Raw genomic sequence first — 13,437 nt, 5'->3', positions numbered from 1 at the left:
AAGACACGAAAGTCACGCTGTCACGAAACACATATTTACAGCAGGGTGGTTCAGAGTTCAGAACGGAATGGGGATGGGGAATGGGGAAAGGGAATGGCCGGCTTCTGTTTGCAAGCCGTACCAACGAGTAATAAAAATACGCACCTCTTTGGACCGGGTATAGGCCCTGTTCTCACGAGGCATAATTTAGGCTGTAAGCCTATCAGCTTTACGACAATAATAAAAGATTCAAAGATAAAATCGGACGGTATGATGAAGGGGGAGGGGGGGGGGTATACCACGATTCCGCGCATGTGCCCTGCGTAGAAAGTATCAGAGAAGAGTCGGGAGTCAAAGAGCGAGTTGAAAAAAAGAGTAGTTCCTTTTACTGAGTAGCTCAGTTGGGATTCAATCCCAAAGATGAGTCAAAAGTCGCATCTCTAATCCCTAGGGAACTGATGTATTTAACTGGCTAAAAGACTGTATTGAAATCTAGTTTGAAATTGAGAAACGTTTTTTTTTAACATTATTTACAACACATTTATTTTTAATAATTTGATTTTTTTTAAGTATTTTATGCAAATTTCTTAACAAGAAGTTCGTAATTTTTTGTAACAGATTATAAATTATGAATAGTTTTTTTCTAATAGATAATAGAAATATATCTAATAAAAAATTAAACTAGGTTAGAAATTCACCATTCCTATTTTTACAATAGGTATGCATGTTTGTGCGTCTTGGACAGGATGGTTGGGTTGGGATTACGTAAACCCTTCGAATTAAATTACATATCATCTATTTTTAATAATATTGATCAATAATTATAATATAATAATTAACTACAATAACATTATTATTTTACACAGTAGCCCTGCTAAAGGCAACTCAAATTGAAAATTTCTATACATAAAATATTGGGTGGGGAAAATATACTCGAAAAGTAAATTAAATATTAACAGGGTATGCTATTACATAATTATGTACAGATCAACATTTTTGAGCATCACAATTTTCTCTATCAATATTACCTTAACACCTATTACTGTAACTTGAAAAGGGACGTTTAAATAAACTATCACTAAGGGCATCCATGCACCATATGACTAAAACTCTTAAACCAGAAAACCTGTGCTGACCTTCTGAAAATAATGTTCTTGTAGATTACGAGCTACTAGTAAATGAAATGAAAAGGGGAAAAAATAGCCAAATCCAAAAAAGTCCTGTAAACGCTTGTGTTACTACAGAACCATTCTTTTCAGGACGTCATACTTTGAACCTCTCTTTAGTCTTCAGTGTTTTATAACTGAAGGTGTATTTTATAATCCGGATCCTTTCCAGGTTCCCTTGATTTTCTCCTCTTTGGGCGTAATAATGCGATCACACTTGTTGCCACGGGCTGCTTAGTAGTGCGTAGTCACCTGCAAAACCAAACCTATGAAAATGATAGAGACCCTGCTTTTTCTGGTAGCCCTTTAGGTCCTACATCAACCCTCAAGCGTTGTACAGTCGTTCGCGGGACACCCTGAGGTGTATTTTATAATCCGGATCCTTTCCAGGTTCCCTTGATTTTCTCCTCTTTGGGCGTAATAATGCGATCACACTTGTTGCCACGGTCTGCTTAGTAGTGCGTAGTCGCCTGCAAAACCAAACCTATGAAAATGGTAGAGACCCTCTATACATATACTCCATATTATTTTCATAGGTTTGGTCACATCGGAAGCGTAAACGCGTAACTAAATAGTACCCATCCCAAATCAATAGGTACCTGCTTTACACAAATTAGTACAAAGTATCCGAAAAGGATAAACAAATGTGAACTTAAATCCTAATAGTTTTCGTCAACATTTATACTTGACATCATTAGAGGTGTCGTAGGTATCCATCCTATGAATTACAAGAATCAACTACTTTGCAAAATATTCCAAATTCAATACTTTGCCAAGTATCCCAAAATGAATACCTTGCAAAGTAGACCAAAATGAATACCTTGCAAAGTATCCCAAATTCAACAATAGCTTACAAAATATTTCACAATTAATACCTTGCAAATAAGTATCCCAAATTCAATAATTTACGAAATACCCCAAAATGAATACCTTGCAAAGTATCCCAAATTCAATACCTTACAATATCCTAATATGAATGCCATGCATTTTTTTATGAACTTATGAAGGGAAGCCAGAGTTTATACCTTGCAAAGTATCCCAAATTCAATATCTTGCAAAGTATCCCAAAATGAATACCTTGCAAAGTTTCCCAAAATAAATAAACAAATGTGAACTTAAATCCTAATAGTTTTCGTCAACATTTATACTTGACATCATTAGAGGTGTCGACCGAGGAGACGGACTCGTGTCGCTACAACACCATCGAGTGATGGAGTGGGTCTCAAATCCTGAAGGAACCCTCAGGATGCACGGCTCGTGCTGCACAGAAACTGAGGGAGAAACAGAGCAGCAGGATCAGCACAGCGGCACTCAGCAGATAGACGGACCAGGAGATCTGACACGTTCCTGTGGACAGGAATAGAGAGGATTTCATTATTTTTTTTCTTTTGGTGGTGGCCGAAGTAGTTTTACGACTTCTACACACATATGTATAAAGGTGTGCCCACTTGTCTGGCTGAGGGACGTTAATCAGGGAGTAGACCAGCCTAGTATGGCGGGGGGGTGCTAGACCACACATAGTCACCCGGCCCTCGATCAATGTCGACTGAACCGTTCACACTGGCTCGATAACGATGACAAATATTTACCTCGTCGATCGACGGCCGGTCGACTATGTTTGGACACATCTTAAGGATATAAGCAAGTATGCGTCCTCTATGAAGGTTTGATAGAGGGAACTCTAAGAACCGAGGTCTTATTCGGGAATAGAAGGGAGACAGAATAGGAGAAAGCCAGCCGTTCCGAGAAAGAACATTATCTATTTATTGTAAATTTCGCCCCGGGCGGGAATCGAACAAGCGACTCAGCGCTTACATGGCAGGAACCCTACCTTCCAAGCAATCTAGGCTGGCTTATGGTGTGTCTGCTAGGGAGATAAAAAAAGGAAAAACGAGGAAGAAGAGTATATTGGAGAGGTATGAAATGAGAGAAAAAGACAGATGAATCGTTGAATTGAATAGAATGAGGTTAACTCTCCTCTTTCTCTCTTTTCCTCCCTCCCCTTCCTCTCTCTCTCTTTCTTCTCCATCGGGAGCGGGTGAGTAGAGAAAAAAGAAATTAATGGAAAACTAAGCAAGGTTAATACCTACCTATCTCTCTCTGACTTTCACCTAAAGCTATAAAGGATATGGGAGAGAAGGTGAAGAAGAGACAGAGAAGTAAAAGCAGATATGAAGGAGAAAGGGTGAGATAGAGACGGCCTATGGGAGGGAGAGGAGAGAGGGAAAGAAACAGACGAGAGAGAGAGAGAGAAAAGAGGAGAATGAAATGGGAATGAAAGAAAGACAAAAGGAAAGAGAGGGAAAAGCAGACTACACATAGGAAAGGGGGAGGTGGGAGAGAGAGAGAAATAAAATAGCAGAATATACAAACATACGTAGGTACCAAATGACTCCGCCATCGGGCGGAAATCTAGTCCGCGACCCTGGGCTTACAAGGCTGGCGGGCTACCTTCCAAGCTTATGTTGGCTAAAATATTCTTGAATTTTTCCGCAGAAATTTTAATTTTCCAGCAAGACTTTTGGAACACCCTGTATACCGAGAGCTTCCTATTGAAAATCATTTCCTATTGTGCAATTATTTTTCCCTCTCTGGCTAGAATAGAACAGATTTTCAGCAAAATAAATATACGAACACACATACAAAAGCGCCCAACCTACGCTTGGAAGAACAAAAGTTACCCGTGTTAAAAAAAAAGGAAACCTCAGGGGTTTTTTTTCTTGTGAAAAAAACCTCATTTTTAAATTAAAAATTGTGTTGTGTAGACTGTAGGTAGCTAATGAAAACAATTTTGCGCCATTTTAAATGTGGAAGCACCGTTTTATTTTTTAACCACAATAGTTAAAAAATTGTGTGAAAAAAGCAGGTACTTTAACTTTTACTTCCTCTGTCTCTTTGGTTCTAACTAGGGAGTAGGGACTGTGTATTTATCTATTGTATCTTCTCAATGCTCCATCCAAAGGCCTATGTCTCAGTTATGTAGGACCGAAATTTAAGGTCGGAATGAAGTATAATACCTAATATGTAGGTGTAGATACTGAGTACTCGTAGACGAGTATTTGCTATTTTATTACTTACAGAAGTACCTCTACATCTTTGGGGGAGGCAGGGGATCAGGGGAAAATTGGTGTTTTAGTACTCACCCAATTTATAAAAATGGGAGAGATTGCCACAGCTCTCTCTAACTTCCTTGTTGTCCCAACCCATGGGGTAGACAACCACACCCGCCAACACCATGACAGCTGAAACATAGAGAATAGAACAAGATAAGTATAAGTAGTGCTTTATGTAGACTGTCAGCTTAGAATAGGTTGTTCCATTATACCAACAGTTTCAATATAGGTACTTGAAAATCTTGAAATAAATATATAAATTTAAAGAAAACAAAGGTATTTTGAAAATTGCAGACTGAATATTTGCAGAAGATTATACTTCATTTATACTCGTAAAGGATGAGTTAATAGAACTCTGAAAATTTCTTCAATTTCTTTTCAAAGAGAGAGAGAGAGAGAGAGAGAGAGAGAGAGAGAGAGAGAGAGAGAGACAGACAGACAAAGATACAAGTGGGAGAGAGGGAGAGAGAAAAGTATTGAAGCGAGAAGGAGAGACAAAGATAGGTGAGAGAGAGAAAGATAGAAACGAGAGAGGGAGAGAAAGATAGAAACGACAGAGGGAGAGAGAGAGAAGGATGGGAGAGAGAAAGAGAGAGATTACAAAGGAGGAGGGACGTTGATATGTAATTTATCATTACGGCTGTTTTGTGTTTCTGAAATTGCTAGCAGCTTGAGCAGTCTTGGTGTGGATGAAGTTACCACATAGTAAACGTAGAGGTAGATTTGTGTAACCAAGTATGCATGAGGCTCATTGAATTATGTGGTAAAAGGGGAAAGGTTGATTTGTGTAACCACGTGTGTGTATTGGGTTATATAATAATAATAGTGCTTATTTATACTGCTCGCATAGGACTGAAAAGTCCCTTTACTCCAGCAGTAGGCTACTACTATTATTGTGGTCAAATTCTCAAATTGTATTGAGGATAAAATTCCCCACCTCAGCTGGGATTGAACCCACGCCCTCCTGTTTACCAGGCAAAACGCCGACCCCGTCTGTACACGTTATATGGGAGGGAAACGAGAGGGTAGAAGAGAGGATTGAGATTGAGAAGGGAATTAGAGAGGAAAAAGGTTGGAAGTAGAGAGATAACTACTTGTCTTATATAAAAAATCAAGTTAAAATAATTATAACTTCTGCTTTTTCTTCGCCTTTTCCCGTGTACAGACGGGGTCGGCGTTTTTCGTCAGCCTCTCGGATCAATCAGTCCTAAATTAAAAAAAAAAGAAAAAAATCCTTTTCTTTTTATCTCGCACGTTGAGCGGCATAAAAGGACAAACAAATCTACAAATAATAATACAAAGTTATCTATGTACCATTGTACCTATCATCCATATCTATTTAATGTTGTGGGAGTATTTCATGTTTGACATTAGATTTATTGAGTTCCTACTCATAAATAACAAATCGTTAGGGGGGGGGCATAGCCAAAACCAGTGACGTGTCTCTCATGCACACTAGGAGAGCTGCCCTTCCCCTCTAAGGGTTTCCTATCAACCCTACTACCCACCGAAATGACAACTCAACCCGAATTTTAAGACCTTACTTTTGGAATTCACCTCTCCTGAAGCTCGTTTCTCCTCTTTTGGAATGATAGTGCCTGTACTAAACCATGGGAAATTCAAGATGGCGCACCATCGGAATCGGTTCTGTTTCCGAAAGAAAAACAGAACTTAGAGCAGCCTACCGTATAGAAGACAGGATAGGAGAAAGCCAGTCGTTCCGAGAACGAATTTTATCTGTTTAGGATAAAATATGGGTTTATACTGTTTCCAGCTTTCCCCTCTTGAAAATCTCTTGATTCGACACTGGTCAAAACCCTAAATTGAATCCATCTGAACATAGTATCAATAAATTAAAACAACATCAAGAAAGACATAAAATTATACCAAACAGATCATTTGCTGGGAAAAGTCCAAATTTTATTTATTAGGCAGGATATCTCGATCGGATGTAATCATGTAATTTATTTTATCTAATTGATGTGAATAGCATAGATCAACAGACTAGCGAACTAGCGATATCTTTGTTGATTTATAGGAAAGGCCAAGATCAAAAGCCTAAAAGCAATAGATAATATACCTGCCTATAATTTTACAAAATAACACGAACAATGGGACACTTAGTGATGAGTTGATGACACATAAATTCTACATATAGGTATGACGAGAATGAGGAGGAGAAAGAACAAGAGAGAAAAGAACTAGATTAGAAAGAGGAAAAAAGCTGAGGAGAAAGAAGAGAACGGGGACGGGGACAAGGAGAAGGAGAAAGAAAAGAAACTGAGACAGGGAGATAGAGTACAGAATTGACAGTAGATAAAGGAAGAGAACTGGAGGACACGAATAAAAAGGAAGACATGAAGAGATTCAAAAAGAATTAATCGTCCGTTACCGCAATCATTCAGTTTATTTCCAATCCCTCTCTCCTTTTCCTCCTCTTCATCCCCTCTCTTTTCATCCCCATTGATAAATTATTGTACCTACTGTAAAACAGTAAAATAAATGTCCTCGGAACTCCAAGGACGTACATATGAAGAACTATTAGTACCTACCTAGGTGTGTTAACTCTTTGTAATAAACCAGAGATAAAAAAACAAGCCAATTGCCAGATGAAATATACCGACAGATAAAAGATGTAGTCCCTACAGGGCACATGAGAATGGGAAATATAAATAAAAGCTAAAAATGAAGACAGTAAGTTTTTTTTTTTTTTAAGCACAAAAGCTTCATTATTATTTTGCAGGATTCTTTCTTTCCTTCTCAATAAAACACCGAACAAATATTTGTTCATAACAAGTTATATCAGCTAGCAAAATAGAAAAAAAAATATGTTTAGGACAGTGAAAATAGCGAAAGTTAAAAAGTGAATGAAAATAATGTCCTCGTTAAATTTCCCGGAAACAGTCGAATCGGAATTTGAGGCCGATTACTGGCCACCCGATCGCCGCGCCTCGGCTTGTTCTCTTCCATGCCATGTTGCCATTCCGTCGTCCGAGTTGAATCTAGAGTTTCCCAATGACGTGTACAGTGTTGCCGGAGCACGCAAAGTTTGCGCCTTCTGGACTCACCTTGACGAAGCTCTTGGGAAGGAGGAAGCGCGGGAAATGTTTGATTTGACAACAGCGCGCTATACAGTTCGCGATGATGATGTTTGTGCGCGTTGTATTCCGGACTGTGTTGTGACAGGTAAAGTACAATTATTATTGATAGCGCGGTCAAACTTTATTGACTTGGCGGCGCGGAGCGCTACCAAGCTCCTTAATAAACTAGAAATAGGTCTAGAAGAGGTTCGATTTGAGTGGGCAGGTAGCATGTCGCCGAATAAAAACGTTAGAAGCTATACATATTATAGTGACGTTAAATGGGTTAAACCTCTTGAATAAATAAGTAAATAAATAAACAGATTGTCTATTTCCCATCATCAGTTATATGGTTAAACTACTACTGACTTATCCGTGTCCGAAATTTCTCCTGCTAATAATAATTCCTAATATCCTTTTAGAAAACGCACCATCTCCACCTAGTCCTCCAATACCTGCCACTTGTAATGAACTGCTACAGGAGATAATACAATCCTTGTACATACCTAACCCAACTATCAGGCTCAACCAATGCTATGGACCATCCCAATGTGATAAGGGTTTAACTTTAATCAAGCAAACTTCAAACAAGAAACAATGGGAGAAAAAGGAAACGTCAAACAAGGAGAAATCTGAGAACAAAAAAGAAAATGAGGAAACTTCAAACGTAAAGCAATTCGAGAAAACTTCAAACAAAAAATGTGTGCAAACTTCAAACCTAAAACAACCCGAAATAACTTCAAATTCAAACTTAAAACAAGCCCAGGAAACTTCAAACAAACGTCAATGTGTGAGAAATTTCAACAAGAAAATTTCCGAGAGAACTTCAAACAAGAATCAAAATGAGAAATCTTTCAACAGGGAACCGTTTGGCAATGGAAAACTGAAAAAAGATGTTGATTTCAAATGGGTTGAAGATGAACTCAATCGGTTTGAAATTCAAAATAATACACGGATGAAAATGGCCTAACTAGTACCTATAAGAAGAAAAAGAGGAGGGGGAGGGAGTCTATTGGGATTAAAACAGAGAGGGGGAGGGAGTCTATTGGGATTAAAAGGTCAATAGAGTTGTTGCCAGCACATGTTCATCGTATTTTTTACAGCGATTAAATTTAATTACCTACCTTGCTCCCTATAAAAAACCGCACGAGTAAACAAAAAGCTATTAGGTATGTAGTTCTTTTTTTAGGTACATACCTGGTAACTACTTACCTACCTAGCACCTAATATTTGAGTATGAGAGTAGGTAAGTGTGCCTCTTACAAATAGGTAGGTACCACCTAGTAGCTCTTTGAAAACATCAAGAGTTTATGTAGGTGCTTAAAAAGAAAAAAAATACATTAGTTTGTGTTATAGACTGAAACGGAGTAAAGCCCCCGATATTTAGGGCCCCGCAAAGATATTTCAGGGGCCCCAAATGGACTGCTAAGAATGTCAAGGTATACCCATTTACTATCTAGATAGAAGATAGGTACCTGCACAGCTGCACACATACCAAAATACATATTATAGGTATGCCTTCTAAAGTTTTAGAATTCAATTTCAAATGCACACATACAGCAAGAGAGATGGGTAGAGAGGGAGAGATAGGGGGGGGAGAGAGAGAGATAGGTGGTGAGGTAGTGAGTGAGAGAGAGAGATAGGGGGTGAGGTAGTGAGAGAGAGAGAGAGGAGAGAGAAAGTTTTCTCTTATTCGAGCGAGAAAATCAAGTCGAAGGATGAGAGAAGAGGGAGGGAGAGCGAGCGAGCGAAAAGGAGAGAAAAAGAAAGAAAGAAAGAAAGAGAGAACAAAAAAGAATGATAAAGAGAGAGAGAGAGAGAGAGACTGAGAGAGAGAGAGAGAGTGAGGGAGAGAGAGAGAGAGAGAGAGAGAGAGAGAGAGAGAGAGAGAGAGAGAGAGAGAGAGAGTGAGAGAGAGAGAGAGAGAGTGAGAGAGAGAGACACAGAGAGAGGGAAAGTTTCAAGAATTGAGAAAAGTTAAGCATTTGGAATAGAGAGAGAGAGAAAACCCATTGTCACAGTGTTCAGCATTTTTGTTTTGAATGCAGAAATACAAAACAACAGAACACCTTCCCTCTCCGTAGGGAATCTAACTTGGGCGAAAAGTAGGTATAGAAGAAGAAGAAGAAAACATAAAAATAAAATAAGAAGAAAAAGGTTTTGAATAGGTACGAAGAAGGATGAGGTCAATAAAGAATTCAACAGTCTCAAAAACTATGTACCTCGGGACAAATGGACAAAGAGGTTCACACTTCAGAGATTTGGGATTTTGTTTCTAAGAATAGGCTTTTTTGAAGCAAAAACCATGCATCTTAGATCAGACCAAAAAAATGATAACGTGTGTTGCCTTGGGAAGGAAGTTTTCTTGATGTTGGAGACATTTTTTAGTGTGGTAGGTAACCTTTCATTGAACAACATCAAAATCCATCATCATAAATACGTCTTCCGCCTCTGATTATTGGCTCAAACCCTTTATAGGTACCTAGTTCCTATACCCTGTATTCCCCCGTGACCATAAAGCTAATCACCTGGTGTCATCTATTCTATTCTATTTATTCTGCCATGTCGCAATTGTCAGGCTGGAAAAAGGTGTTTTTTTCCCCCCCCGGGGAAAAAACTGTGGCATCCTTAACAGAATTATCATCTATAGGTACCTGGAACTCCACTAACAAATTATCAATTCCGAAACGTGCCGCAAAATTATCAATGCGTGTTTGATTGAATTTGCATAAAATTTGTGAAATGTCAGACGAATTTCTCATGTCCCTTAAGGCTCAGGAAAATGATTAGTACCTAAACCCCATCTACGTATAATGAAATTATTTATATTCATAGATGTGTTCCGCCTAGGGACCAAAGTGGTGCAGGTATACGCCAAACTGAAAAGGTTACAGATTGTAGAGTTTTAGGTAGCTTAGTGCACTGGTGTATATCCCCCCAACCCGGCATTTAGTAGCCCCTTAGGGGCACATTCAGGGGCCTCAAATGCCTATAATTTGGTGCATCCAACACCGGTCAATCGATTAAGGGGGGGGGGCGAAAAGTACATTAGTACGTTACTGGCTTAGGGTTGGGTGGTTGAGAATGGCTCCGGCGTTACCCTCGCCTGATGGGTTACCTTCCACTCCAGAGTCTATTATCTATTAGCTTCTACACAACATCCTATACCTTTCAGAAATAGGTCCCTGGGATCGTAAAGCTCAGCACCTGTTTGTCGATTCACTAATTTCAACAAGAGATTATTTCTCTTTCCAAAAGAAGACTACAAAAATATAAATCCATTAAAAATCCCCTTCTGTTTCGTTGTTTCACATTTATTTTTACTTTTTTTTCTCTCTCCCGACAACTTTTCGACTTCCTCCTGATACGAGCAAACTATTTCCTGCACTAGCTTTTTCTTCTTCCTCTCCTCCTTCTTTCTCTTCTCCTCCTTCTTTCTCTTTTTTCTCCTCCTTCTCTTCCCGTTCCTCCTCCTCTTCTTCTTCTTTTTCTTCCTCTTCTTCTCTCTTTGTGTCTCTCTCTCCCTCTTTGTCTTTCTCTGGTCTGCCCCTTCTTTCTCGCTGTCTCTCACCAAAAAAAAAGGAATTTTAATTGTATTAAGCATAAATGCTTGTCACAAATGTCGTTCCCTGCTTAATACACTACGCTAAATTTTACGACTTAACTTGGACTCGAACCACCAACTTCCAGATCCGAAGTCCACCGCGCTAACCACTACACCACTGAGGTTGGTTGTCTCTCTCCATTTTCTATTTTTCTCCGTCATGTTTTCTCCTAACCCTTAGATTCATGTTGAAGTTTCAAACAGCCTCCCCATCCCCCCTTATCTCCCTCTCTCTCTTCCTCCCTTATCTTTATCTCTCTCACACACTCTGTCCTACCCTTCTCTCTCTCTCCCACCGCCAAGAGTAAAGTAACACACATGATTAATGTGTGTTGCATTCCATATGAACTTTCCAGTTTCCAGCTATAATTCTACAATCTCTCCTCCGTACTATACATATCGTAGTGTATCTATGTATGTCTATGTACATATCTATTTACTATATGGTATAGTACTTATGTATGTCTATGTACAGATCTATTTACTATATTGTATATTGTCACGAATATGGGGAGTGTTAAGTCCAAGAGCTCCCAGAAATACTGACATATGTACATATGCTGACATCAGGTTCGTATCCAAGATTTTATCGAGGGGGGGATGTATGGTATAAAATTTCACCTCCCCATCCCCCCTTATCTCCCTCTCTCTCTTCCTCCCTTATCTTTATCTCTCTCACACACTCTGTCCTACCCTTCTCTCTCTCTCTCTCTCTCCTACTGCCAAGAGTAAAGTAACACACATGATTAATGTGTGTTGCATTCCATATGAACTTTCCAGCTATAATTCTACATTCTACAATCTCTCTACCGTACTATACATATCTATGTATGTCTATGTACATATCTATTTACTATATGGTATAGTACTTATATATGTCTATGTACAGATCTATTTACTATATTGTATATTGCCAAAAATATGGGGAGTGTTAAGTCCAAGAGCTCCCAGAAATACTGACATACATAAATACACATATGCTGACATGGTCCGTATCCAAGATTTTATCGAGGGGGGGGGGATGTATGGTATAAAATTTCGAAGACTAGCTGAGAGTAAAAGAACTAAATAAAATACTGAAGGTAGGGGGACTAAATACAATGGCCTATGAACTTTATTTACACCAACACGAAAAAAATTTCACTTTCAAAACACTCTGTATACAAACATTAGGGACATTGAAGGAGTCCAGATATCGTTTCTGGTCGTCCAAGGGGTTTTTAAACCCCCATCCTTCCAACACGGAAATAGTACACTGTACAGCCCTGGCTGACATAAATATGTCTATTTATTGTTCATATTTTAGACCTTTGCACTCCCTACACATCAATATACTCCACGTGCAAGAAAAATGTCATAGGTACTCTTGTTCAATATTTTCTGCGCGGGGAATGAAAAGTTAGAAGTTTTTTTAAGAGGTTTCATAGAGGGCATTGTGACTGCGAAGAATCGAAGATCTTATCATCCCTATCTAACGTTTCAAAGCTAACGTTTCATCCCTATGTAACATAGGTATCTAGCTAGGTACCTTTCTAGGTAAGGTAGCCGTAGGTATTACACAGGTAACTACTTTTCTCATATATCACATTTTACCTCCTGTTGAAATTTTCGCAAGTTAAAACTTTAAATTTCCCGAAGAAATTCCAAGGTTTTCCGCTTATCTTCTAAGAAGAACTAATAATATTAAAATTTTATTTGAAAATAGAAAGTAAAAAAGAAGAAAAAAAATTCCTCCCGGATGCAAAGTTTTACATAAGTATTAAAATTTTACATCTGGGTGAAATCTACATACTGTGTACTACTGTGTAGGAATGTAATAATGCATGTAGCTATACCTACGTATTGTATAGAAAAGTTCCTGTTACCCTGTTCATAATATGAGTGTTTATAATTCATTGTATACAGGGTTGAATGTATAACTCTTACGCTAAGGCCCTAGGAGTTGGAGTTCATATCGGGTTGGAATCGAAGTCGCGACCTAGCGCTAACAAGGCAGACCCTCCAAGCTGATTAGACGGGCAGGAGAAGATCTTTATAAAATGTTTTCAAACTTGAATAAATTACCCTTTGCACGAAAATATGTATACCTAGCTAGAACCTCTGTAGATTTCAGCACGAGAACTAATTTATTATTTGTAAAACCTCCTCACAAGTCCTCAAGCTATGTCGAGGTTATACGTAAACGTTTTCTCTCTCTCTCTCTCTCTCTCTCTCTCTCATTTGTTTTCATTTGTCATTCAAAGGTCTCTTTCCCTCTCTAGCTCCTCCTCCTAGGATCACTTCGCTCTCTCCCTTTTCTACTTCCCCTATCATTATTTTTTTGTCCCTCTCTATTTCTCTTTCCTCAGTCTTCCTTACCCCTTTTTTGCCGTACCTTTTCAAATATTTCTCCTCCTTTTCCTCTCCCTCTTTCTTCGGCCTCCCTCTCCAATATTCGCTGCTACCTTTTCTCTCATCCTCTCTTTCCCTCCTATTGACTCTGTCTCTGTCTTCTC

General features: G+C 38.8%; 2 protein-coding genes across 2 annotated transcripts; one reads left to right on the top strand and one right to left on the bottom strand.

Annotated features, from left to right (window-relative positions):
- Positions 1-1,557: 1,557 nt before the first annotated feature.
- LOC103524737 (LHFPL tetraspan subfamily member 1 protein) lies at positions 1,558-4,384 on the bottom strand. The gene is made up of 2 exons (XM_008489767.2): positions 4,289-4,384; positions 1,558-2,492 (listed from the first exon to the last, which is right to left on the bottom strand). The coding sequence occupies exons 1-2, from the start codon at positions 4,380-4,382 to the stop codon at positions 2,368-2,370; spliced, it is 219 nt and encodes a 72-aa protein (XP_008487989.1). The 5' UTR covers positions 4,383-4,384; the 3' UTR covers positions 1,558-2,367.
- Positions 4,385-7,040: 2,656 nt separating this feature from the next.
- LOC103524750 lies at positions 7,041-8,324 on the top strand. Its single transcript, XM_008489782.2, has 2 exons — positions 7,041-7,444; positions 7,761-8,324. The coding sequence occupies exons 1-2, from the start codon at positions 7,126-7,128 to the stop codon at positions 8,306-8,308; spliced, it is 867 nt and encodes a 288-aa protein (XP_008488004.1). The 5' UTR covers positions 7,041-7,125; the 3' UTR covers positions 8,309-8,324.
- Positions 8,325-13,437: the final 5,113 nt, after the last annotated feature.

The sequence above is a fragment of the Diaphorina citri genome, unplaced genomic scaffold (genome assembly GCF_000475195.1).
Source record: "Diaphorina citri unplaced genomic scaffold, Diaci psyllid genome assembly version 1.1 scaffold118, whole genome shotgun sequence".
Taxonomy (NCBI): Eukaryota; Metazoa; Arthropoda; class Insecta; order Hemiptera; family Psyllidae; genus Diaphorina; species Diaphorina citri.
This window is presented reverse-complemented; position numbering and strand designations above follow the sequence as displayed.